General features: G+C 42.5%; 1 protein-coding gene across 10 annotated transcripts in view; it reads right to left on the minus strand.

Annotated features, from left to right (window-relative positions):
- The window catches only part of TEX10 (testis expressed 10), a 37,214-nt gene that overhangs the window by 4,567 nt on the left and 5,295 nt on the right, over positions 1–27,352 (minus strand). For 9 of the 10 annotated variants that reach the window (XM_083407585.1, XM_083407586.1, XM_083407589.1 and 6 more), the window contains 10 exons: positions 26,361–26,607; positions 26,065–26,177; positions 24,724–24,983; positions 22,118–22,253; positions 19,222–19,397; positions 17,005–17,182; positions 12,523–12,611; positions 10,240–10,373; positions 5,217–5,297; positions 1,370–1,551 (listed from right to left, as the gene is read on the minus strand). In XM_083407585.1, coding sequence (XP_083263711.1) covers positions 1,370–1,551; positions 5,217–5,297; positions 10,240–10,373; positions 12,523–12,611; positions 17,005–17,182; positions 19,222–19,397; positions 22,118–22,253; positions 24,724–24,983; positions 26,065–26,177; positions 26,361–26,607 — 1,596 coding nt within the window. The remainder of the gene's footprint in view (positions 1–1,369; positions 1,552–5,216; positions 5,298–10,239; positions 10,374–12,522; positions 12,612–17,004; positions 17,183–19,221; positions 19,398–22,117; positions 22,254–24,723; positions 24,984–26,064; positions 26,178–26,360; positions 26,608–27,352) is intronic. The other variant, XR_014503951.1, reaches the window with a different exon arrangement.

Genomic DNA, 27,352 nt, shown 5'->3' on the forward strand with positions numbered 1-27,352 from the left:
CGGATTCTTTTCGTCTTGCGAGGCACCACTGTATAGTTAAAAAATATTTTTAAAATAGTTATTAATATTTAACTACATAGAGTCAATTATATAGTCAACCATGAATACATTGTGAACAAAAGAACGAATTATCAAATTAAAACTGCCTAATATATAACAGGCAGGAGCCGTGACCCAGTTCAAGATTCCAGTGTTGCAAGTTACAGTAAGATTTCTACCATTTGGACAAAGGGTAGTCAATCAAAGAAATCCCAATTGCAGAGGTAACATTCCCGTCTGATTTATCTCTCGCTTACTTTAAAATCGGTTTTGTTTTGTTTTTAAAAAGCACATTGTTTCAGAAGAGCTTACTGGGAATAAAATTCTAGAGGGTTAGAAGAGAATTAAAGCAACTAGTGCCTTAGAATGCTGATGCAATATGCAGAGATGAACAAATTGACCGGAAAAATTCGGAACCAACACGATCAGAGATTTACCGAGGACTGGAATAAATTTACAGAATATATCAAAAATGTATGTGAGGAGCAACTAACGCTTGTTGGCTTTCAAGAAGCTTTGTGAAAAAGATTGATTCAAAGGTTGCTTGAATGATATGATAAGATTAAGATTGGTAAAGTGCAATATAAATTTAAGAAATGTGAGTAGTAGTGATAATATGGAGAATTGTCAGATAGGCTGAGGGAAGTCCAAAAGATGTATATGTAAAAGGCAAATGTTAAATATGGATGGAATGTATATTGGAAACTGAATAAAAATTAATTATAAAAAAAAAGAATGCTGATATTCAAAATCCAGCCTGCTTTTGGCTCCATGGGCCAGATCCTCACCAAGATCTATTCTCATGTGGCTTCCCACCGCTGCACACAGCCAATCCAGCAGGCTTTGGCTCTCCCATGTATAAGCTCAAGGGCGGCAGAACCAAGGCTTACTTTCTGCAGGCGTTGGGCGGGGGGAAAGGAGTTTTCTGCAGAGGAACCCCTTTACACACCAGCACCCACATCCCTACCTGCTCCACAGCTGACATATATAGCATCAGATAGGGGGCAGTGTGTGGGGGACATGGCCTTGCAGGCAAAATTTGGACTCCCAGTGGGCAAGCTATAGCAGGCAAACCTGTCGTAAGGAGCCTGGAAAACTAAATAAGGCAACAGTCTAAATCCCAAAGATTTGTGTGATTGCTGGCGGTATACAGCTGACTTATTCCTCAACGTGGTGCAATGAAATGGAAGTCCATCAACCTTATAAAAAAACTTGCACAGGTACAGATTGATATTTTATTCCTCAAGTAAAACAAGCAAATTTCATATGTATTTCTAAAGTGCTTTTTACAGATGCCAATATTTGAGAAGTACTCAAATTAAAAGCTTACCTCTTCTGCAAGTGTTCTGTATCTTCTCTCTCTATCGTTAAGAGGAGATAAAGGAGACTGTAACACAAAGACGCTAGGAACTTTGCAAGGTTTTCATTAAGCAAGCATGCTTGATCCAAGAGCTTACTAATGGCACACAAAACAGATCCAGCCGCACTGTCAGGTATTACAGTCAACCCTGCCTAGGAGACAAAACAAATAAATTACCTTTCACACAGACACTCATTTCTGCCTCAGCTGTGCTTGCGCCTGTGTCTAAGAACAATTCTAAAAATAACTTCATTTCCCCCTCAATCTGTTACATTTTACAACCTGCCCTTCCTTTCCTTTGAGGATTGAGTACATTAATCCCATGAATTGGCATCTTATTTATTTAGCAACAGCCAAGTAAAACACCTTCCATACTACCTTGTACTTAAGCTCACGTCACAGATTTAAAATACAGCGGAAGAATATTACTATGTGGGTAGGATGAGCAACAGGCCAGTTTCTGCACACCCCTTGCATACTCTAGCCCAGGCATCCCCAAACTCTGCCCTCTAGCTGTTTTGGGACTACAATTCCCATCATCCCTGACCACTGGTCCTGTTGGCTAGGGATGATGGGAGCTGTAGTCCCAAAACAGCTGGAGGGCAGAGTTTGGGGATGCCTGCTCTAGCCTCTGTCCAGACAGACAAGAAATGTATTCTCAGGGTCCACGGACACATTGCAGCCAGGCCAAAGCATTTGAAGTGCACAGAAGGGCCAGAGAGGAGAATGGCCTGGCAACAGTTCCAAGGGTCTCTCTAGGCAGCTAGGCCTAGAAAACCACGCTTGGGCAGAGGCTGAGAGGGTCCCCACTCACGTTCTGTGCCTTGGGAGTCAGGTTCAGCAGCAGAGGCAAAGAAATCAGGACCTCAAGCTTCATGTCCATTCTGTTGCTATGGATTCATGGCAAAGTTTTTCACAAAACACTTGTCTAGAGTGGCAGTCCTAATGAAGTGAAATATACCGTATTTTTTGCACCATAACACTCACTTTTTTCCTCCTAGAAAGTAAGCGGAAATGTCTGTGCGTGTTATGGAGGGAATGCCTACGGGTGGCGGGGGGGTGGATCTGCTGCAGTCGTGAGCAGAGGATCCATGGTTCCCCTTCCTTCCCTCCTCCGTGGCTCGCTTTGAAACAGCCAAGCGGGAGAAGAGCCGCTGAGTGGGGAGGAGAGAGGGACAGAGAGCCTGCTTCTTTAAAGGAGCAAAGCGGGAGAGGAGAGGAGCCGCTTACACAAGTGTAAGCGGCTCTTGTCCGGTTGGTTCCTTTAAAGCAAGCAGGCTCTCTGTCCCTCTCTCCTCCCCACTCAGCTCGCTACATAGCAGCAAAGTTTTTCAGCTTGCTAAGCCGGGGATGAGCGGGGAGGAGGGAGAAAAGCAGAGCCTGCTTGCTTTAAAGGAGCAAAGTGGGAGAGGAGAGGAGCCTTCTCCCCTTATACCCCTCTTCTGCATTATTAGCAGCATCCTTCTCCACACACCCCACGCGTGCTCCTTGTCCCTTGAGTGCTTTTCCTTCCCTCCCCACTTAAAACGTGGTTACAAAGCACGGATCCACATGGATCCTCAGGATTTTTGCACTGCGTCACCCCAAATTCACCATCAGATTACATAGCATGTCCATGGCTACAGCTTGCACCAAAAAAATCACGCACCCACTGTTGCCTGGAGCCGCAGTGGTGCAAAAACATGGTTACAAAGCATGGATCCACATGGATCCTCAGGATTTTTGCACTGGGTCACCCCAAACTCACCGTCAGATCACATGTCTGTGGCCACAGCATGAACCACAAAAATCATACATCCACTGTTTTGTTTAGAATATTTTTTTTCTTGTTTTCCTCCTCTAAAAACTACGTGCGTGTTATGGTTGGGTGCGTGTTATAGAGCGAAAAATACGGTAGTTCATGAAGGGTTCTGTTATCATTGTCTTTCAGATTGACTTTGGTAGATGGATTTAATTTTTTTTGTTGGGAGAAAGTATGAAGCTGGTAGTCTTAAAACTTGCTAACTTTAAATAATTAATGCCCTGGTTCACTTTTTCCTCTTCCTTTCCCATTCCTTTTTCCTTTTGTGTTCCATTTTTTAGAATTTAAACCTGAGGTCCGGAACTGTCTTGTTTTTTTATTGATCTGTAATCCTTGCAGAGCCTTTTCAGCTGAAAAGTTGGGAGCCAATTAATGCTTGATTCTGGTGCAGCTCTGAAGAGCATATCTCACCAACTCTGCTGTCCCTCTAGCTCACCCTGCCAGAATGGGGCTGGGAGGTACTGTAGCAAGTCATTCCTGGAACCGAGTCATTCCTGAAATGAAGAATCCAGCAGGTTACGATGGGAGACTGCTGCTCTGAACCATGGCCCCTAAACTTGGGGAGTGCTGCCATAGTCAGTTTTGTCTTCCATGCTTTCTAACATCTACATGAAACTGTTGGGTGAGGACATCCATAGATTTGGTCTGAAGTGTCAGGAGTTTCTAGTAATGCACTGAATGCCCTGAATCAACGTTTGGAGACAGCAAAGGATGGGATGTGGACAAACAATCCAGTGGGGAAAAAAGCAGTCCGCCTGGAAGCAGTTGTCTCAGAGACGGCTGTACAGCCTGCTCTGGGTGAGTTTGAACCACTTCTTAAGAATGCAGCTTTTATTGTTTTCTGTGACCCAGTGCTGCTCCTGATAGCAGAAGTGGTGAGGGTCAGATTACCTGCATTGCTAAACCCACCACTTCATCGTCTGATTCGAATTATACCTTTCCACATATGTCCTGCAACTTGTGAATGCATACTGAAGTGTCATGTGCCCAGGGTCTTGCTTTGAAGGCATTCATTTGTGGATGTCTATAAATGAATTTTCACATCGAATTGGACACAGGTCATCTGCTAGAAAACCTCTCTTTCCGGGGTATCCAATAAATAACACCATAAGTTTGGCTCTTGCCCATGAAACAGAAGCTTTTCGTGCATATTGCCACAGATGAGGGGGAACTGATTCATACTTTTAGAGAAAGCAAGTTATAGATAAGTTACTGATGTGCCAAAACTGTTACTTCTTTTAAAACACAAGAAAAAGAAAATATTTAAACTAAGTGTGGCATACTCTTGATTATTTCTATAGGGAAGATTAAGGCAGTTAACAAATAGTTTACAGTTCACTGGAGTTGAATAATATTAGCTAACACAAAAAATATTATGTAAAAGTGACGGCAAATGTTACATTGGTCAGTACAGATTTACCTGGTAGTGCTCTATTTTCACTAGTAATTGATTCATTTTAAAGCCCTAAAATGCCCCCATTTATCTCGAGGATAACATCTTTGTACATATTCCTTCCTGTCCACTCATCAACATCAGAGGTGTTGCGCCAGCCAGCTGGTGGGCATGAAGGGAAAGGCCTTTTTGTTGCTCTAGCAAAGGAAGCCCCTTCTCCCCAATGCCTCCATTACTGCTCATTACTGTGGCTGTTGCTGGTTTCTAATGATGGCCAACTGATAGTAAAAAAAATCCTTGTTGTCATTTGTTCCATTTTTATGACAGTTTGCTGTTGGTCATTTTGAAATTTCCATAAAGAAACATGGATATAACATTTTTAAACACAGTATGAAGACTTTCATGACTGCGATGAAATGTTTCTGCAACCGCTTATGAACAGGAAAACTGCTATTATATACTGTTCACAGACTAAGACATGAATAGTGAGTGTAACTGCAAGGCCAGAAACGAGCCTAGCAGGAACATCTGCACATACCAAACTCTCTTTATTGACCACAGTTTCAATCACAAACAATAATTAAATAAAACCAACACAGAATATATTCAGAATTACCACCTACCAGGTATTTGCAAATGCCATTTTGTACAATATCTATGCACTGGCTTCTTGAAGGTATAGTAGACAGGCACTGGGTCACCACCTGTTACAACAGCAATAATATTAATGGCAATATTCACTGTACATCTACATCTTTGTTTCTACAAAGTCATAGTGGATACATGGTCAAAAGTAACATATTCCAGAATTCTAAAAGCTGCATTTAATCATTTCATATAAGTTAAACCAGGCATAGACAACCTCGGGCCTCCAGATGTTTTGAGACTACAATTCCCATCATCCCTGACCACTGGTCCTGTTAGCTAGGGATCATGGGAGTTGTAGTCCCAAAACATCTGGAGGGCCGAGTTTGCCTATGCCTGGGTTAAACCACTGACCCTTGGCCAGTTACCATCTCTCAGCCTAACCTACTTCACAGGGTTGTTGTGAGGCTAAAAATGGCGAGGAGGCACAAACGCTGTGCCTTGAATGCCTCAGAAGAAAGGTGGGACGTAAAAGCAAAAACAAACAAGGAAGTCAAGTCCTGCAGGGCTTCCATTTCCTGCTCACACTACAAGACACTCAAATATGACAAACTGAATCAGACACACGGGTGCCTTTTTAACAACTAAGGGTTTTAGAATCCTCTTCACCATCTGAAAGCATCACCAGTGACTCACAGTGAAGGCTAAGGGTCGCCTCCGTCACCCAGGAAGGGACATGTGGCTTGATTACTTCCCCCGTTCTCTTCCCCTTGTTGACTCCCTCCAGTCCAGTTCTGTGGCTGAGCCTGCAGCAGAAGAAGAGCCAGTGTGGTGTAGTGGTTAAGAATGGTGGACTCGTAATCTGGGGAACCGGGTTCACTTCCCTGCTCCTCCACATGCAGCTGCTGGGTGACCTTGGGCCAGTCACACTTCTCTGAAGTCTCTCAGCCCCACTCACCTCACAGAGTGTTTGTTGTGGGGGAGGAAGGGAAGGGAGAATGTTAGCCGCTTGGAGACTCCTTAAAGGGAGTGAAAGGCGGGATATCAAATCCAAACTCTTCTTCTTCTTCTTCTTCCCTCAAGAGTACCAGGGCAAGATAGCAGGGAAAGGAGGAAGGAACATCAACCATGACAAAGAAATCTGTGTGGGCCTAACTGAGCTAAGTGGATATGGGCAGCCACCATGTATATTATCCAAGGTATGGTAGTGGATGCCATCATGCACCACACAAGAGCAACTAGAACTCTGTTATTTGTTTGTTACGGACGCACAGGTTGCATGTACTCCTGGATGCAAACAGGGATTGCTTAAAATCAAAGAAAGTACCTGTTGCAGTACTATCCTCCTGAAGGCCACTTCAACCAAGGTATGCATGTCTATTCTTTACCAGGCATACCTGGCAAATGTAATTGTACCTATCAGATCTCTGTGATGGAAGCATTAGTGGTGAAAGTGGGAGATGTAGCGGTTGGGACAGTGTGCAAAAGTATGCGCTGAGCTTCATAGATCAAAGCTATGCAAGCTTTAATCCATCTTGTCAGCTTGAACTGGGAGAAGAGCCAACAGGGGGCAGGATAGAGGAAACCATCAAGTCACATGTCCCTGCCTTGTGCAAACGGGAGACGAACAACCCATGAAAGGATGCGTCACATAGGCAAAGGAAAGAATTCAAACATGCCTTAAACGCTATATTTTGAAATGCTAACGAAACAGAGGTAAAGGATAACATCTTTTTCTGTTTTCTGAGGTCAGAACTCTGAAACATTTTGTGCACTGAACAGTGAGTGCTACAGTGAAAATTAAGTGACATAAATAGACAATTCCTTAGAAACCTTATCTTGCAATCTGGAAAGGCAACAAACCTGTAGACATGAAGCCTCGGGGGATAACGCACTGACAACAGAAGGATCAAATTGCTCTCTGGCTACAGTCAATATTGAGACTACAGATCCAATGCTAATGAGGACTCCCTGCCTGTAATTGGAAAACAACCTCGCTCCCCACTCATAACCCAACTGCCATTTATGCTGACACTGAAAACATTTACTCATCTTACTACCTTCCCTCCGATTTAGAAAATCCCAAAACAGTCCAGGCGTGTGCTCAAACAAATTATATGGACAATTAGTGCCCTGTGGTTCTTAAAAAATAGGTTGCAACTGTTGCCACAGCTCTTTTTTCCATATCCTTGAGTATCTCCAAAGCGAATGAATATAACCATAAATTCTTCCGCTCATTCTCTTTGACTCAGCTCACTGAGCATCGAATGCAGGCTTCCCTAACCTGGTGCTTCCCAGATGTTTTGAACTCCAACCTCCTCTAATTACTGGCCATGCTGACCAGAGGTGCAGTCCAAAACATCTGGATGGCATCAGGTTTAACCATATAAACCACCCCAGACTCTGTGATCATCCTCTGAGGCCCTTCTTCGTGTGTCTCCTCCATGAGAGGTTGGGAGGGTGGCAACATGAGAAAGAGCCTTTTCGGTAGTGGCTCCCCGTTTGCGGAATGCTCTCCCCAGGAAGGTTTGTCTGGCGCCTTTATTATACATCTTTAGGTGCTGGACGAAAATGTTCCTCTTCATCCAGGCCTTGGGCTGATTCTATGGCCTTTTAAATGTGTTTGTTTTGCTGAGCTTTTAGTCTAACTATTTATTTGTGCTTTTATCCTGTATTTTTAGCTTGGGCGCCCTGAGATCTTAGGATGAAGGGCAGTATATAAATTTAATAAATAAATTTAATGGATTGGTTTGCAGGCAGAAGCCTCCATGACAAGTATCACTAGTGCTGGGTGCTTCGGTCTCTTCTCTAGTCATTGATTAGGGAAAGTTTTTGTATCAAAAGTGTTCATGATGCAGTTATAAGGAAAAAGTAAGTCCAAGCAGTAATATAAACTCCTTTTTACAAAAACTACTTCTAATATGCAATCGGCTTTCTCCACATTTTAGTTCACACCAAATAAAACACATTTTTGTGGGTGTCGAGCCCATTTTATTCATTCAAAAACTGGCCAATGAAGATTCAGTCCCAAATGAAATGATCACACTATCATTTGGAATATTTTTTAAAAAAATATGGATATTGACAATTAAAGCAGCAGGTCCAGCAAAAGACTCACAACTCTCTTTGCCTAAAAGACCTCTCCCGAATATTCCCAAATCACCCAGTAATAAAATTAAATGCCTGGCTAGTTTGGACTTGCTCAAATGAAGAATGTTGTAATGACAATATTTTTTAATGTAATCTGCCCCAAATGAGCCTGTATTTCCCACTGTCATCTTAAACAACACGGCCTTATGTGCAACTTTTATATTTCCCCCTATATTAAACTTTCCCCCCAAATGTTATTCTTTTGGCTTTTAGTCATTGACTCAAGAGTATCTTCCCTTCTGAACCTCATGTGCTTAGCCAAGCCACTGCTAAAAAGCATCTTCTGAAAGCTCAAAGCTCTGGTAACAATGCCCAGAGTATTTCAGATACACAGAGATAACTGTTCAGGGGATTGTGGATTGCTTGAAAACGCAAATAACATCACATAAAAGCATTGCTATTTTTATTCTGAAAGAACATACAAAGTAAAATTTGCACCACTGTGTCTAAGGGATCCAGCCAGACAGCATTACAATCTCCTACAACTGGTTGGCAATGTCTCACGTGAGCAGTTCTAAAAACGCAAAGAACTGCTTGATTCGGATATTTTTATTTACTTCTGCTTCCATAAATATCCTGCAGGCTCAATGGACTGATACAGCTTCAAGAAAGCTATATGTAACTTTGCTCCACACAAAGGTGCATCTTTGTGATAACTTACCATTGTAACTTCTTTTGCTGTTACACATACTGACTGTGTCACTGTGCCCTGTCACTTTTATTTTCAGTCTTTATTCAGCAAAAATTTCAATAAAAGTAACTTCTTACCAAATATCCCGCAGATCACGTACGTAAAGTCCATGAATCACCTAAGCTTACATTCCAGGTGACAAAGACTCCAAAATATGGAGAGTTACACTGTAGTGCAATCAACGCCTTAATGTGTTTGTAAAGTACCCTTATTTTCATTTCCTACTTCAAAAAGGAAACGTGAAATAGGCTGTTTTTCACCTTGCTCCTCAAACTGACCACAACAGCAAAGCAAAAGCAATGCTATCTAAGCTGTGAGAAGATAGCGATGCTGGCAGTGCAGATTCAAGACAAGGCCCATTCCCCATTCTGAATCCAATGCCAGCCTTCTAACAGAAGAGTCACCTCTAAGCACAATTCAACAGTATGCACTTCTGCTCAGAAGGCAGGGCCAGAAGATGAGACAACGCTTCCTGGGGAACAGTCAAGAAAGATGGAACTCTCGCTCAGCTACTGGAGAACAACTGCAAAAATCAAAACTAGGGTCCTATGAGTTTGAGCCCAGAACTAGCAGCAGCACAGGAGCATCAAGTGAATCCACCCTCCAGGACAGAAGGAGGAGGAGGAGGAGGAGGAGTTTGGATTTGATATCCCGCTTTATCACTGCTCAAAGGAGTCTCAAAGCGGCTAACAATCTCCTTTCTCTTCCTCCCCCACAACAAACACTCTGTGAGGTGAGTGAGGCTGAGAGACTTCAGAGAAGTGTGACTAGCCCAAGGTCACCCAGCAGCTGCATGTGGAGGAGAGGGGAGCGAACCCGGTTCCCCAGATTACGAGTCCACCGCTCTTAACCACTACACCACACTGGCTCTCTTGCCGAGTTCCTAGGGGACACCAATGGCCAGCAAACCTTTTAATGCACCCTGATGTGAAGAGGGCGTGCAGCCACCATATCTTGCAGAAAAAAGGAGGGGCCGTCTATGCCTGCTATTGAGGAACCACTTATTCCGAGGCTGATCTTAGGCTTTAGTGAGACTGTAATGAAACCACTAATATTCAGCTTTAGCCACTACACTGGCATCCTTTTTCTCTCACGAGCAACGTAGTCAGGGAAAAACATATATTTTTACTCCCTATAGAACATTTGCCACCAATACTGAGCCTACAGACATGCCAGCCTAGGATATTTTAACTCTGAATTCTCCGTGTGGACAGTCTTACCTCTGTCATTGCCCAGTGATATGAAAACTGATCCAGATCTGTCAAGTAGATCTGGACCGGGGAGAGCTGTGTTTGGCTTATGTGTGGCCTCCCTCTGATGCTCTGCAGGTTAGTCAGCTCTTCTCGGGAGAAGCCTGGAAAAAGTTGAGAGAGAAGCCCATTAGGAGCAGACCCCAGAGGGAATTACCATTCTGCTATTTTCCATCTATAATAAAAAATACTGGTTAACAACTCATTAAAAACATTTTATCCCACAGTTCATATTTGTGAAGTATAAAGGGAAATATACAAGACTTGCGGTCAAAATCAGAATGATGGTTAAACATGCAAACAAACAAATCTTCAAACAGGAAAGTATGCTAGCAGTATTACACCCTGGACACGATCCAAGTTAAGCACTTACAATCTCCATTAGTTTCCATGAGACAGCATTAAGTATGTGCTTACAATCGCATAGATTTCCATGGGATAATTCAGTAAATAATTAGCTTTAGTCAATCCTTAGAATGACTGGGATAACTACTGCTTAAGTTCTTGCTGGTAGCTTGTGCCAGACAAGCAGAATTGTTGTTCCACATCCCACTTCTGAGCAGCTGAGCTTCCCATGCTTTGAAGCATTCTTGTTTCAAAAGCAGTTCACCATTTGGCTACTGCTTAGGAAGAGCTTTGTGGGGTTTATGGGACGAGTTTCATGTGTCTTTGGATCCTACCCCATACATCTGAGGGCCTGGGTGTTATTAAAAGCTAGGGGAAATGACTTAACTGAGCCAACTATTCATTACTAATGCTCAGTTTTAATGACTCACTCTCACGTTTTGCCATTTTAAAGACAAGTCTGGTCTCACTATGCAACTCTGTGAGTCCTAACCACAACAGAAGAAAACCCTATTGAATTCAACAGGGCGATTACTACTAGGTAAGTGGATTCACAACCAGACTTCTTAACAATCGGGTTTTAATAGTGAATTAAGCTGAAATTAGAAACAATACTAGTGGTAAAGGTACCGCTGCCCGTACGGGCCAGTGTTGCCAGACTCTAGGGTTGTGCACCCATCTCACTTAAGAGGCCGGGGGCCAGCGCTGTCCGGAGACACTTCCGGGTCACGTGGCCAGCGTGACAAAGCTGCTCTGGCGAGCCAGCACCAGCGCAGCACACGGAAACGCCGTTTACCTTCCCGCTATAAAGCGGTACCTATTTATCTACTTGCACTTAGGGGTGCTTTCGAACTGCTAGGTGGGCAGGAGCTGGGACCGAAAGACGGGAGCTCACCCCACCGCGGGGATTCGAACCGCCGACCATACGATCGGCAAGTCCTAGGCACTGAGGTTTTACCCACAGCGCCACCCGCATCCCTTAATACTAGTGGTAGACAAACATAAACCTTCAAACAGATCTGATGCTAACCGCTATCAGTGGTTTAGGGGTTTTTTTAAGTGTTTCGTGTTTGAATCTTTATATAAAAAGATTGTGATTGTGTTGTGGCTGCACATTAATATTTGTATTGTAGATTATGAAGGTCTGAAGCAAGCCAGGGAACAGTGTGATTAAGAGGAAGATATTAATAATATTGGCATACAAGGGCGTGAGAAGAATTACTTGGGCAGCACAGGATTTTGGACACACAAGAAAGAGGATCAAGGACTGATGAGGCTGTTTGGTAGCAAGGAAAGTTTAAGAATGGAGGGGATGCTGGAAACAAAAATAAATTTACTATGACATTCAGGAGCTACTGGTCCTCTGTCTCCATAATCCAGCCAGCTTTTATACATCTGCAAGACAGGTGTACAGAACCAGACTGGTGGCAGTTATTTAGGAAGTTCTGGAATACTGCTGAGCTTAGTTATAGTTCTAGAATACTGCTGGAATACTGCTGAAACAGTGGACTCACTACTATTTCAAAAACAGAAACTTTACTGGGAGGTAATTGGGAGAACAGAGCAAAAGGATACCCGCCTGGTCTTGTGGAAATAAAACATCTCAAAAGGTCTTAAAACAGAAAACAATGCCAGACAGCTCCAGTGCTGCCCACAGAGAAACTCCCCAGTGAAAAAATGAAGGCAACTGAAATCTGACAGCAGGTAGGTGAATTAAGCAGTCACAGGGTGCTTGATCACTCATAATAATCGCTTCTTAAATTCTCACTTTTATGCTGATGATTAGCCATTGTTTGCACAAGGCATTACAGGATGCTCGCCTTCAATCTACTTAACACAGCATTTTTCCTAAATGAAATTCAACAAAATTATGCTGAAATTAAAAAAAAAAAAAATCACACAGATTACCTGTAAGAGTTGAAAACAAGAAGCTGAAGTAATCCAGATCAGTCACTGAGTTGCCTTGCACTGGGTACTTCCATCCCACAAAAGAGGATCTGTTTAATTTTTTTAAAAGGAAGGTTTATTAGGACACATGAAAATTCAAGTCCAAACGAGATGTGATGGTAGGAGAGGGGTAGAACTGTTCCACACATGCCTGTCATCTCACAGCCCTTTTCCCTCACCCAACCGCTAAATATCCAAAATATGCCTGGCTCAGGTGGTGGAACACTGCAGAGATAAGCAGGAAAGCAGGTCTTGTAACTTTTTTCAGGTGTTTACTAGGGTTTGTTTTCTACAAAATGAAAGTAAAAATCTAAGTTGGAAAGAATGCAAAAAGCGAGCAAGGGATATTTATATGAATACAATGTTTTCAAAGCATCCAACCCATTCTTAATAACCTCATATTGTAAAAGTGTTTTTGAAGAATAAATAAGGGTTAATGATAGTTATATGCATTCTTGAATGAAACGTGAACATGAGCTTTCGTTATATGATTGTGAACCTGCCAAATGGGGAGAAAAAGATGAAATCAAGTTGGCAGTCATTCAAAAATTTCTTTAAAAGTCAGGAGGGTAAATGAGCTCAAAATATTTTTTCTAAATTATACTAAATCTATACCACAGTATATGGACTCTTCTTGATCAAGAAGGAACTAAAGGGTATGCCAAAACCAGCATCTAAAGAGAAAGCTATGAAAATACAAAGGTCCCACTATCCAAACACTCGTTCTGCAAAAATCCACTTATTCAAACACGAGGCATTAGTACCCAAACTTTGCTATACACACAGCATGATCAAATATTCAAAGAGTAGGACAATTGTGCAGTACTAAAAACAAATAGACAGCCTTACTTTTTTGTGTTTTGCTGGTCTGTGGCAGCCATTTTACCAGAAACCAAGGTGGGGCCAAAATTCCATGGCCAAGACCGCATTAGAAATTCCCCCATAGAAATCAATGGAAACTGTTGACTGGTTATGTGAACGCTTGCCTAACAAACTATTTCCTAAGAACGCAGGAAATGTGTTTCAATAGCAAGACCTGCATGCAAAATGTTGCCAAGAGTCCACTGGCTCATCTCAAGGAACTGCAGATTGTGTCTGAAGACAATATTTAATAAAGGTGGCGTTAAACCACAGAGCCTAGGCCTTGCTGATCAGAAGGTCGGCGGTTCGAATCCCCACGATGGGGTGAACTCCCGTTGCTCGGTCCCTGCTCCTGCCAACCTAGCAGTTCGAAAGCACATCAGAGTGCAAATAGATAAATAGGTACCACTCTGGCAGGAAGGTAAATGATGTTTTCGTGCGCTGCTCTGGTTCGCCAGAAGCAGCTTAGTCATGCTGGCCACATGACCCGGAAGCTGTACCCCGGCTCCCTCGGCCAATAAAGCGAGATGAGCGCCACAACCCCAGATTCATCCGTGACTGGATCTAAAGGTCAGGGATCCCTTTACCTTTACCTTTATGCCACCAACTGCTTGCTAATACTTGCTAACAACAACATGCTCAACCACAGCTGCATTTAGACATTGGCTAAGTTTCTTCTGATGAAGCAAAATCATGAATTTTATCCAACAGCTAGTTAAAACCTCATCCATGACCCTTTATAAAGCTAATAATCACATTCAGCAATGTGATTATGACTTCAAAATCATCCTAAAAGGTGTCACTTCTTAATCTACAATAGAGATTATATCAATGTCAGTGAAATACTGTTTCATTAACTATGAGCTGCAATGTATCATGTTTGTGCTGCAATGCTATGTAAATATGTGGTGTGTCAAATGTTCAGATTACCTGCATAAAGATAAAATACAAACTTTCCCACAGATCTCCTCACTGACTGCTTGGATCCACTTGACTAAAGTATCCAGATTATAATTTTGACACTTACACTGCCTAAACTTAATTCTAAACAAATATTTTGTACATAGCAATGTAAAAAACCCAACGGCAATAGCAGCTACTCAGTAGAAGAATCTATTATTCTATTTCAAATTTCTTAAAAAGCATGAAAAATATGAAGGATGAGGTTTAGAATACGAGTAATATACATCTCCGTTCAACCAGTCTGTTTAAACAGAAGACACACAGTGCCATCTAGTGACATGTTAACCTCAATCTGCTGGAAAGATATGCCTGAATACACTGTCCCTTGTTAATTATGCGGTTTTAAATGTGCATTTTATATTTTACTTCCTTCAGTAATGTTTTCTTTTGAAATGTTTAAGATTTTGTTGTTGTTAACTTTGCTGCGTTAAATAGGCAGTATGTAGCCGACCTCAAGATAATATTTTAGTTTCCTGGTAATTATGTTGCTTTGAATGTATAGTTTACATTTGACTTTATTCAGTAATGGTTCTACTCATGTAAAAACATGCTGATTCCTGGACCGTCCGTGGGCCGGATTGAGAAGGCAATTGGGCCGGATCTGGCCCCCAGGCCTTAGTTTGCCTACCCTCGGCTTAGAATACCAGAAGCAGCCATTTTACTTCCTTTGTGTGAAGAGCCGTTTCAGCGAACTTTACATTTCCACCTTTGAAAAAATCATTATTTCACCAAACAAAATGAGGGTCAAATAAAAATACCACTTTTTATTATGTTTTATGAAAAACAGTATGACAATTCGTTCTTCCAAACATGTCTGTAATCAGTGGCTATCTTATTCCTACAATATATTTGAAAAAGAAAAATAACCAGATGTCCCAGAAGAATGTACTGACCCAAGACCGTTAAGGTGCTTCTGTTGTTTTCTACCTGGGAGAGGTCAGCTCTGTGCACAGAAAATGAATCTGCAAGGAGTTTTTTATGCCACTTCTTCTGTAACATTCAAATAAAGTCCCAGGGTATACAGTCATACCTCGGGTTGAATGCGCTTCGGGTTGAGCGCGTTCGAGTTGCGCTCCGCTGCAACCGGGAAGTAACGGAGCGCATTACTTCCAGGTTTTGCCGCTTGCGCATGAGCAGACGCTCAAAATGACGTCACGCACATGCACAGAAGCAGCAAAAAGCGACACGCGTGTGCGCAGACGTGCCGCCGCTAGTTACGTTTGCTTCTAGATGCGAACGGGGCTCCAGAACGGATCCCGTTTGCATCCAGAGGTACCACTGTACTCTGAAAGTACAGAAGGCCACCATCCTCCTGAAGCTAAGCAGGTCCAGGTATGGTCAGTGCCCAGATGGGAGAACCACATGTCTGTCACCTTGGATTCTATGGTGAAGAAATGCAGGATGGAGATGTAATGAAATCACAGAAAGCAACCGCTCAGCTCTACCAAGGGAAAACGTCGTGGTGTGGTTTCTTTTATTTCAAATACTTATAACTCACTTTTCACCAAATGGTCTCAGGGCAAGAACAATGAAGTTAAGGAAAAAAACTGTGCATATTCCTCCAAGGTACTAACCACAATGATTTGAGTCTATTTTAACTGTAAACATATCTGGCTCCTGAAGAGGACTCAATGTTGAAACGTGTTTGCTCTTTCATTATTAACATTCATATTTATATGTTTCAATGAGGATTTAGCCTCTATAAACCCTATTAAATTGCAGTTTAAATATTTTTCTATTTTGTTAAAAACATTTCATTTTGTAATGTATGATTTGTAAAAACAGATTGCTACCTTAACTCTGGGTTTTTTAGAAACAGTATTTTGTCAGAGATAAGATCATATTTTAAGCCTTCCAGGGTAGGGAATGCAAGTTTATTAAGACCACAATTAACAATATTTCAAAACACAGAATCTATAACCAATCCAAGTAAAAAATGTTTTCAATCAGCAACTCCCCCCCTTCAAAAGTATGGGTAAAGACACGATGCCTGAATGACGGGCGCCCTTGGGACAGATTAACAACTAGCCTAAACCCACAGTAAAATTGCCAGCTTGCAAGATCTCCATGGGAGGGAGGGAATGCTCCTGTCATTGTTCCTCGAGAGCTTGCAAGAAGAGGAGTAATAGCATTTAGGCACAGTCAATGCTGTCCGTCACAACAGATTGCCTTTAAAAGCATGCCATTTTGCTGTGAGGCACATAGCAGCAGCACGACTGTCAAAGTGCCCGCGGTGAATCTTTCCTTTCGCTGGGACAGCAAGAGCCTGCTCCTTATATCATTTCCTCTCCAACTTCCTTTCCCCACAATAAACCGCCATCCCTATTTTTCAACTTCATTTCAGGGTTTGAATATATCCCCCCTCTAATTCGCTTATTCCTTCCTTACGCAACTGACCCGTTTCATCTATTTTTCTGATCCTTCCCTGTCGTCTCCTCCACTTCCCATCCACAGCGGCTCCCCTCTTTCCCTCACAATGGTTTGCCCACATCCTTACTTCATGTGCGCGCACCTTCAAAATTACATTGACAAATTACGGTTTGAGAAGATGCAACGTTAAGTTTCTCCTTCAATATTCAAATTTGCCCATGGAAAAACTAAACTGGATAGGTTGCTTACCTCATACGCACTATCCCGATAAGAGTAGTCGATAACTTTACCGACAGTTTTCCCATAATGCAGCAGCGGCTGAGAGAAGAAAGCAGATTGCCTGGTAAATGTGGCAGAAAATAGACCAGCTGGACTAAACGTTGTTGCGATTCTTCTGGCAAAATAGCGACAGCACCATCTAGTGGATCTGGAAAAAAGAATCAGCTGCTAACATCATCTGAAAACCTCAGAATGGGGTGCTTTTTCAGCTGGCACAAGTTTCTGCGCTCGACTCTAAACTACGGGGAAGGAGAAACTGGTTGCATTACCACAGGAGCCACATCAGGAAATCCCAGAGCAAGAGCAGGTTGAAATGTCACCTGCAGTGGGGAAAGCAGGTGGGCTGTGTAACTGCACGGGGGCTACTCCAGAGAACCACAGCTACCGCTAGGCAATCCTACCCACTTCTTCATGGTGTGTGCCATCCCACACACAAAGAGCCAGGGTAGGTGGTACCAAGGCAGTAACAGATTCAGCATTGTCCACCCCAAAGAAGTTATCTCCTCGAGCCCAGATTCCTATCACACAAGGGCCAATCAACGTGTCAAGATGCGTAGTTCAGGGACAGAGATTCCTCTCAGAAAGCTATGGGGAAATGTGACGGCGGTTGGCACTGGGAAGCAGGTGACAGGAACTAGCAGGAAAAAGACTGAGTGGGCAGCAGCAGTCCCCCGGGGTGGGCCTTGATAAAAGATGAAAAGAGTCACAATGGCACCCGCTGGAAACAGAACAGAATGAAAATGAACACCAATGTACAAGTCAGAAGAGCAGTTGAGAGAGAAAGGAATGGAGGGAAGGCTCTGCTTGATGCTCCCACTGCAGATTTCAAAAAGGACCTGAGAAAAGCAGGAGCCCTTCTGAGCGTGTACATAGGGCTGGGGCGAGGCGTAGGGTCCCACCAGAACTCGCTCACTTAGCTCTAGGAAGTTCTGGGTGTTGCTTGTGCACAGAGCCCAGGAAGAAGGCACACCAGCTAAAACTGAATGATGCCAAAGAACTACAGTGGTGCCCCGCAAGACGAATGCCTCACAAGACGGAAAACCCGCTAGACGAAAGGGTTTTCCGTTTTGGAGGTGCTTCGCAAAACAAATTTGCTATGGGCTTGCTTCGCAAGACGAAAATGTCTTGCGAGTTCCTGCGGGGTTTTTTCCCCTCCCCCCCTTTTTCCCAAGCCACTAACAGCTGATCGCTAAGCCGCTTAACAGCTGATCGCTAAGCCGCTTAACAGCTGATCCACTAAGCCCGCTAAGCCGCTAATAGCCTTTTAGCAGCTAAGCCGCTAATCCCTTAAGCCTTTAATAGCCGCTAATAGCCGCTAAACCGCTAATAGCGCTAATCCGTTAAGCCGCTAATGGGCTTGCTTCGCAAGACGAAAAAAACCGCAAGACGAAGAGACTCGCGGAACGGATTCTTTTCGTCTTGCGAGGCATCACTGTATTCAATTTTCTTTATAGAACAGCTCAATTATGTAGGTTCATTCATCACCCAGATCCAGCCAGCATCTTCAAATGGAGAGGGAAAAGCACATGTTTCTTCCTTTGCACCTACTCAACCCTTCACTTGAAACAAATTTATGAAATTCTTGCTCCCTTTCCAGAATTTTTCCCATGATACGATTGAGTGATGGTTACAGGATTCCAATAGACAAGTGTGAAATCAGGAAATCTGAGGGGCATTTAACATGGTGTAACTAAAGCCACCAGAGACCAGAAGCTGGATCACACCAAAGGCCCATGTAGTTGAGCACAACAGCACACTAAAGGCATTAAAATATGGCTGTTTTCTTTTCAATCCTTTTCCTAATGATTTCTAGCATGAAATCCACCTTTTCCACAGCTGTCACACATTGCGATAGAGCAATATTGATTTAAAAAAAGAAACTACTTTTTTTGTAAGCAGCTTTGGAAGGGCTTTGCCTGGGAAAGTACATATATTTTTTTTAAATAATGAAATATATATGTGGATAGCATTTTCTCCAGATTTCTTCTTTCCACAAAGCTAATTTGGCACATGTACTTCTCAAATCCAAAGAACACTACAGCTCCTGTGATGGCTTACCATAATATGAAGGAAGCAGCCTATTATTATGAGAGGAGAAACCAAAAAATACCCATCATCTGGGATTCCTCAGAAACCAAGAGTCTTTATTCCCTATGGCTAATTTAAGAAGTTCTGCAAATGAGGTACCGTAAATTCGAGGAGCAGCAGCTTGCAAACTTTGCAGGATTTCTTTGTTTGCTCGGGATGCAGCCGAATAAATAGTACCAATCAACTGGTCCGAAAGCTCGGCGTTTCTCAAACCAAGAAGAACAAGTTGTTGAGGTAGACCAGCCAGCCAACGAGTTAATACTTTGCTCCTGCTGCTGGTATGTGCAAGGGAGAAAAAGGCAAGGGGAAAGTAATATGTATTAGAATGTGGTTTCAGAGAATGGGAAACTTGGTTTTGAAGAGGAGGAACCCCTCCACCCCAATTCATCAGCCCGTTTTCACATGGCAAACTTTGGCAGGGATTTCCTCAGTGGAAGAGAGTGTCAAAACTGTTTCTCAAGGTACTCATTGACAGTTTCCCTCTGTGGTTTTTAATTGTACAGTGGTGCCCCACAAGACGAATGCCTCGCAAGACGGAAAACCCCTCTAGACGAAAGGGTTTTCCGTTTTGGAGGTGCTTCGCAAAACGAATTTGCTATGGGCTTGCTTCGCAAGACGAAAATGTCTTGCGATTCCTGGGTTTTTTTCCCCCTCCCAGCCTTTTTCCCAAGCCCCTAAGCCGCTTAACAGCTGTTCGCTAAGCCGCTTATCAGCTGATCTAAGCCGCTAATAGCCTTTTAGCAGCTAATCCGCTAATCCCTTAAGCCTTTAATAGCCGCTAAAAGCCGCTAATAGCGCTAATCCGCTAATGGGCTTGCTTCGCAAGACGAAAAAAACCGCAAGACGAAGAGACTCACGGAACGGATTCTTTTCGTCTTGCAAGGCACCACTGTACAATGTGCTTTTACTGTGGCCTAAGTTGATTTATTGCATTTATTTATTTATTGCATGATGGCAGCCCCCACTCTTTCTCCCCCAAGTGTCCCTGGAATGATGCTGAATTGCAGGACAATTTTGTAGACATTTGGGGTGTTGGGGGGGGGGGCAGGCAGTAGTAGCTGATGGCCAGTTGCTACCATGAAGGATCCTGCCCCCTTTGAGACAACACATATATGATATAAAGGAAACGAAAAAGCAAAACCCATTGCCAGCCTACTGCCACTTGCAGTAAGTAAACAGTAAGAAGCATCTGGAAACACTGAGAACGACCCTCCCCTCTCAAGCTGGAAGGTTCAAAAAAAGAACTTGCCCTAATTAAGTACATATGATTTACACATTTCCGTAAGTGTTCAAGGCTGATCGTATCATATATAAACAAACAAAATTACAATTTAAGCCTTCAGCATATCTTTATATTTAGTATTCCCACCCACTCCCTACTTCTGGAGTGTTCTGTTCTGCACTGCCACACTTTTTGACCCAGTCAGCTGCTGGAAATCATTTATTAACGTTACACAGGCACCCGCATTATACTATTTCGGACACCTGCATTTTTATTTTAAAAAATCAGCAAGCTTATCCGGACATATAATTTAGTTATGTACAGTCATACCTCCGTTTATGTAACCCTCTGGTTATGTAAACTTCGGGATGCGCATGCGGCAAACCCGGAAGTATTTTACCGGGTTTCACCGCACATGCATGCGCAGAGGCAGTCCTCAGGTTGCGGAATCCTGTTCGCAACAAGAGGTACCACTGTATACCGATTTTTAAATTCCGCTGATTTCATTTGTGTATCATTGATCATTGTTTTATGTATGCCACCTTAGGGATTTTTTTGATTTAAGCCATTTATATTTTTTTTCTAAACAACACAATTTTCTGAAGATCATCAGAACATGTAGCTCCTGGAGAAGCAGTCTGTGTAAATAGAACAGGTAGGAGGATGGAAAGATTTGCCTGGGGCTGGGAGAACACCCTACAAGTTGAGTGTCAACAGAGAATGGGAGAAGAACCTTCTTGCACGAGAGCAGAAAGGAGATGCTCTTGTCCTGAAGTGGGTGGGCCAAGCTTTCTTTGGGAGCAATGCCAGGGCAGGGGCATTGGGCATCCATTCCCCACATCTGCCAGGAGGATACCAAGTCCTTCTTCCTCCACAGGGCCACGCTTCCAGAGAACGGTCTCCATCGCCAGCACCCAAGCTGATGGACACAGAGCAAAACTCCAGGCCCCCCCCCCAGCTACGCTGCTGCATCCCCCCCTCCATTCTCCCAGCATGAGTGAATAAACATGGCACACATGTTTTTTGAAAGGAAAAACAAGTGTAACCTCTTTTGTCCCAGTTTGGTGGGATTTTATTGAATACATAAAAAAAAAAGAAAATTTACATTTGTCTCTTCCACAAGCCTCTCAAGAAGTCTGGGTTAAGCAACATCTAAATCACTGAATTTTTTTCTTGATGTAATACAGAGCCTTTATGTACAGAAATACAGGTTTTTGACTTCTGTATACGTTTTAAGTCGTGTGCACCACATGACTCTTGTGGATACTCTCCACTTACTTGTTCCTATCTTATTATTATTAATAATAGTAATAATAATAAATAATAATAATATTTATACCCCGCCCTCCCCGGCCAGAGCTGGGCTCAGGGCAGCTAACACCAATAAAATTTCAGTAAAAGCATAATAGGGGGGGGGATTTAAAATACAAGTTAAAATGCAATTTAAAATAAAAGCCCCACTTTAAAAGTCAAAACCATAAGGGGAGGGAAACCAGCTTTATCATTTTTCTTGTGAATGTAACTTTCTTCTTCCTAATATTTATTAAATTTATATAAAGCCCTTCATCCGAGGTAAACAGGGCAGTTTACAATATAAACATCCATGCCAGCCTTAGTTTGGTTTAGTTTTTATGTGTTTGTCTGATAAAGTTCTATTCTGTTATTTGGATTATATGGACAATTTTTTTATTTTAAAAAAATCAAGCTAAAGCCTAGTTTAGACTTTGGGAAATTGAACTGAAAGCTGAAATTAAAAATGATAATAATTGTTACCTGTTCGTATGAAGGTTCAACTCCTCCTTCTGATAAACTCTGCTAAAAAAATTCAAAAGCAATGTACGAATAGGGAAAGAAAGGTTTCTTTGCTGGTAAAGAGTATACACGGCTTTCATTAGCGTCTCGGCTGCCACTAAGAGGGAAGACAAACGAAAAATGATGTTTTACCTCCTCTCCATACTTTGGAACAGGTATTCAGCAATTTCTTGCACCAAACCACACATCTAAAATGGGTAACTATGAAACTACAGTGGTACCCCGCAAGACGAAAAACCCGCATGACGAAACGGTTTTCCGTTTGCAGAGGCGCTTCGCAAGACGAATTTCCCTATGGGCTTGCTTCGCAAGACGAAAATTGACGAATATTTTTGAGTTTTTCCCCCGCTCCAAAACCCCCTTTTTCTGAAGCGCTAAGCTGCTAAAAGCATTTTAGCAGCAAAACCGCTAATCCCTTAAGCCTTTAATAGGCGTTAATAGCCCTTAAACTGTCAATAGCGCTAATAGCGCTAATCCGCTAATGGGCTTGCTTCGCAAGACGAAAAAACCGCAAGACGAAAAGACTCGCGGAACGGATTCTTTTCGTCTTGCGAGGCACCACTGTATAGCAAAGGCCAGTGTGGCATCAGATGTAATTGTGTGGATGTTATTGCATCTTCATGCTAAAGCATCTTGACATCTCAATGCACAAATACACCCCACCCCCGGCACATATATATGTAATTTATTAGCCATTTTCTTTTTGCCATGGCTGTTGGGTTGAAATAAACGACAGACGAGTGACAAGTGTCATATGGGAGGCATCTCCCGAGCATGTCTCGGAGAGTCCCTTTTATTGAATATTACAGCATTGCCACATATGTGCTTGTTGCTGATTGGTTAACACAAATCATATGCAAGAGTTGAATATAGGCATTAATCATCAATAGATTAAAGGTTGGGAAAGGGAACACAAAATTGGACAGGTATGAAAACCTCCTTATTAAACTATTACTAGTGATTGATATAGCAAAACTTAAAAGGGCATAACTATCGCATTCATAGATGTGGTCAACCACGCATTAAGAACAGGTCAGGGTACGATGTTTCATGAACTCAATGTGAACTAAACATTCTAGGGTGGGTGAGGAAGGAATGCTTCAGCTCAGAGCGGTTTGCCAGACTCATGTGCAGAAGCAAAACCTCCCATCATCTCCCCCTTTCTTTTCTTTTTCTTTCTGCAAGATGTTGCTATGTGATTTCAGGGTGAATGGGACAAGAATACTTCGGGATACGTGGTTTGCCAGCGCATGCCCGAAGTAACTCAAAAAGACTTACTAAAATTAAGTTACATACATTAAAAGGGGGGATGGGGAAATACAGTGAAACATTTGGCCAAAGATAGTTAAAAGCCAATGGGCTGGTTAAAAAAAGAATGCTTTCACCTGGTGCCTGAAAATATATAATGATGGCACCAAGTGAGCCTCCCTGGGGGAAGACTTCCACAAACAGGGAGTCACCACTGAAAAGGCCCATTCTCGTGTTGCCACTCTTAAACACCACATTTTTCTATGTGAAAACCTAGAAAAACGAGACTACTTCCGAATGGCACGCATTACATTCTCTTGTCTTGAAGATAAAGAAAGAGTGCCATTGCTGTCTCCCCAACTTGGCGTATGTGAGGAGCAGGAGAGAGAAAGAGTTCATCAGAGCCCGTTATTTAAAAGCTTACAGTTTACGTTATTTAAAAGCTTACTTTACACATCACTTTTTGCACTATGGAAACATGACCATGTATTTTACACTTGCAGATTGCTTCAACTATCAAAAATGCATGCATTATTGCTTTTTCATGCATGCATTTTAGAAGGGCAAAGTAGCAAACAAAACACATGTTAAAAAATAAGGGGGGAACAAGTTGCACTCGCCCTGGTTCTACAAGGCACCGGGGTGAAACCACCTCAGCTTCCTCAGTGGCAATTTCAGCGTGAGACGAGGGCCAGCATAGCTTATTCCTCCCTCCATGCGCCAGCGGTGGAGGGACTCAGGAGCGGTGGTTGTTTCACTTGTGATATGCCACCAGGCGAAGGTGCCATCATGCTCTGGCCCTCAAACAAGTCCTGGGTGATGTATTTGATACATCACCCAGGGCTAAATTCATTATAAGAATGTCATGGCTGTGTCAGTCTTGCATATCTCAAACTTACATAATTTGCCTTGTCTTCCAATTCTAAGCTTACAATAAAATCCACTGCTGGTAACTTCCTTACTGAACATCATGAGAGGGAAAAAATCTAAACATTTCTAAAATCTAGTACCTATAAGCATATTCAAATGGAGAATCTATCACTGTAAAATTATGCATGCAGCCATTTTTTTTCTGCTGCTAACTATTGCTACAAACAGTGGTTTGGCACCACAGTGAGTTCTGAAATATAAAAAGGGTGCGTGTTCTGATCATATTTTTTACAGTCAGGAGAGGAGGTGAACTGTATTAATCTAAGGCACAAAACTGCTCTAAATCACTTCTGGATTGTCTCACTGAAGGGAAGAAATGCAAATAGCCTAGGAAAAGGCCACATATTGGTAAATTCATAGACAAAGACTGTACACTCAGTGGGTCTTACCTTTGTTTATTTGTATCTGTAGAAGTCTCCAAGTCACTTTGAGCAATTTATTCAATTGCTTACTGTTTAACTTGCAGCCATTGTGAAGGGGGAGCTTGCAACCATCGTGGAGGGTCTCTATCACAAACTTTCTAATCATATCTAGCCAATGAGAATCCATTTGCAGTGTTGAAGCACTCGCCAATGAGACCATGATTTCGCATAAGGTTAAATTCAACATGAGATGATCAATGTTTGACGACGTCATACAATACTTGTTGCTAAATGAAAGACAGAGAAACAGTTTATGAAAACTGGCACAAAGCATTATTCAATAGTGAAGAATTCTACTGGGGCCCATTACTCTAGAGATATTTCAAATAAGGAGGCATATACTCCAAAGCATTAAAAGTTTCAACAGGTTCCACTGCAACATGAACACAGAAGAGTGAGCTTCTGAATTTCTCCTGGTGGCAATGCCAAAAAGCAGAAGGAAACCTTGCAAACCCAAGGTTCACTGGGGACTATTCCTGGAAAACTATAATTTAGCACATATTTGAACAAATGCCAGTATAAGAGAAAAGTGCTGGTTGCATCTATCAGTCTTTCATCCACACAGGACAAGCACAAATTACTATGGCGTACACAGGTATCTCTCTCCAGTTAGTTGGCTTATGCAACACCATACATCAAAACACATCAAAAAAACAGAACTCAATCAAATTAATTGTCTGAAAATATTCTCTTATGAACAAAACTGCATTATGCATTACTTATGAAGGAATTACTGTTACAACAAAAATTCCTTACAGTGAGGATTATTGGGGGGGGGGGAGAGAGAGAAAAATGCCTGTCAATCAACCAACTGCTGAGCTTTCTCCACTGCTACTCCAGGATTTTTCTATGGTTGTGAAAATTTAAGAACTCGGATCACAACCTACTGATTATCTGAAAAGGGAACTGCTCAATTCTGACTCTCCTAGGCCACAGAGAAGTTAGGCTGGCCTCAACCAGAGCCAGGGCTTTTTCGGCCGTGGCTCCGATCTGGTGGAACACTCTGTCACAAGAGACCAGGGCCCTGCGGGACTTGACATCTTTCCGCAGGGCCTGCAAGACAGAACTGTTCCACCAGGCCTTTGGCCAGGGCACAGCCTGACTCCCTCCCTCGGTTATCTTCGCAGAGCTCTGGCCCAATGGTTGCCAGTGGCTTGAATTAATTAATTTTATAATGAATGATTTTAGAGTGTTGTTTGTGCTGTACTTTTGTACTGTTTTATTGTTGTTAGCCGCCCTGAGCCTGGCTTCGGCTGGGGAGGGCGGGATATAAATAAAATTTATTATTATTATTATTATAAGCAATACCTTTTCAAGGGCTCTTTCTTTCGGTGCTTGCTTGTTTCTTGGAAAGAATAAGGAAAACGAGACATGAAATGGTGCTTGAAATCATTCAGGTAATTTGCTCGAAGCCACACTTCCTGTAAGAAAGACACCACGCGTTAATAATTTTCTCCAAGTGCTAAGAGTTTTAAGGAAAGGTATACAAACAGAAAGATCATAAGGGGCTAATTTATGGATTTTTCCCAAACTTGATTAGGTAAGAGGACAAGGATGCAAATAATTTCCTGTGACATATCAGTTCAGCAACTTCCGTTTCTTACCATTTCATCCTGATCTTCATTTTGCTTTACAAGCTTCCACAACAGGTATATGATACCAAGCACCTGCTCCATTAGCTGCTGAGATCCAGGTTCCAGAAGATTTCCAAGAATGGGAGTCGCAAGTTGTGCCGGCGATGCTTCAATCCAACAATTAAGCAGCAATGGAATTATAATTTGAATAAATCGTTTTAAATTCTCAGGAGATGACAGGCCATTTTCAACACTGCCTGTCATACTTACCAAAGACCTAGAACAAAGGCCAAAACATTCTTTACAAAACTACTGCACAGAAATGTATTCACAGTTATAATTCTACACACACAGACCCAGAATAAGCCCTGTTTGACACCGTAAGACTTATTTTGAAGTAGTATACACCCGGCTGTATGAATGAAAGCTGGTCAGGAGAACAGCCATTTATACAAAATGATGTCAATTTGGAGGAGACCATGTACAGGTTATTTACAGTTATAATTGTGCTATTATTCTTACAGTGCTCCATGAAAGTGAGTGGTTCATGAGAAACATGTATAGGCAGTAGCCAATGAAAACCCAGCCTCCTCAATTACACACATTTGGGTGCAGAAAGGTGGGAGCCACCCCCCTTGAAGCATACCTCATAGGCCACCCATATGAATGGCAGCCCAAGTCTGCAGTCTCCACACTGAGAGCCAGTGTGGTGTAGTGGTTAAGAGCGGTAGTCACGTAATCTGGGTAACCGGGTTCGAGTCTCCGCTCCTCCACATGCAGCTGCTGGGTGACCTTGGGCCAGTCACAGTCTCTCAGCCCCACTCACCTCACAGAGTGTTTGTTGTGGGGGAGGAAGGGAAAGGAGAATGTTAGCCGCTTTGAGACTCCTTAAAGGGAGTGAAAGGCGGGATATCAAATCCAAACTCTTCTTCTTCTTCTTCTTCTCAAAAGAGGCTCTGCACAAAACCCACGTGTGTGACTGCGCAGCATTACTGCAATAAGCCTCACTAGATTGCCATGGT

This window comes from Podarcis tiliguerta (assembly GCF_965153285.1).
Source record: "Podarcis tiliguerta genome assembly, chromosome: 13".
NCBI lineage: Eukaryota > Metazoa > Chordata > Lepidosauria > Squamata > Lacertidae > Podarcis > Podarcis tiliguerta.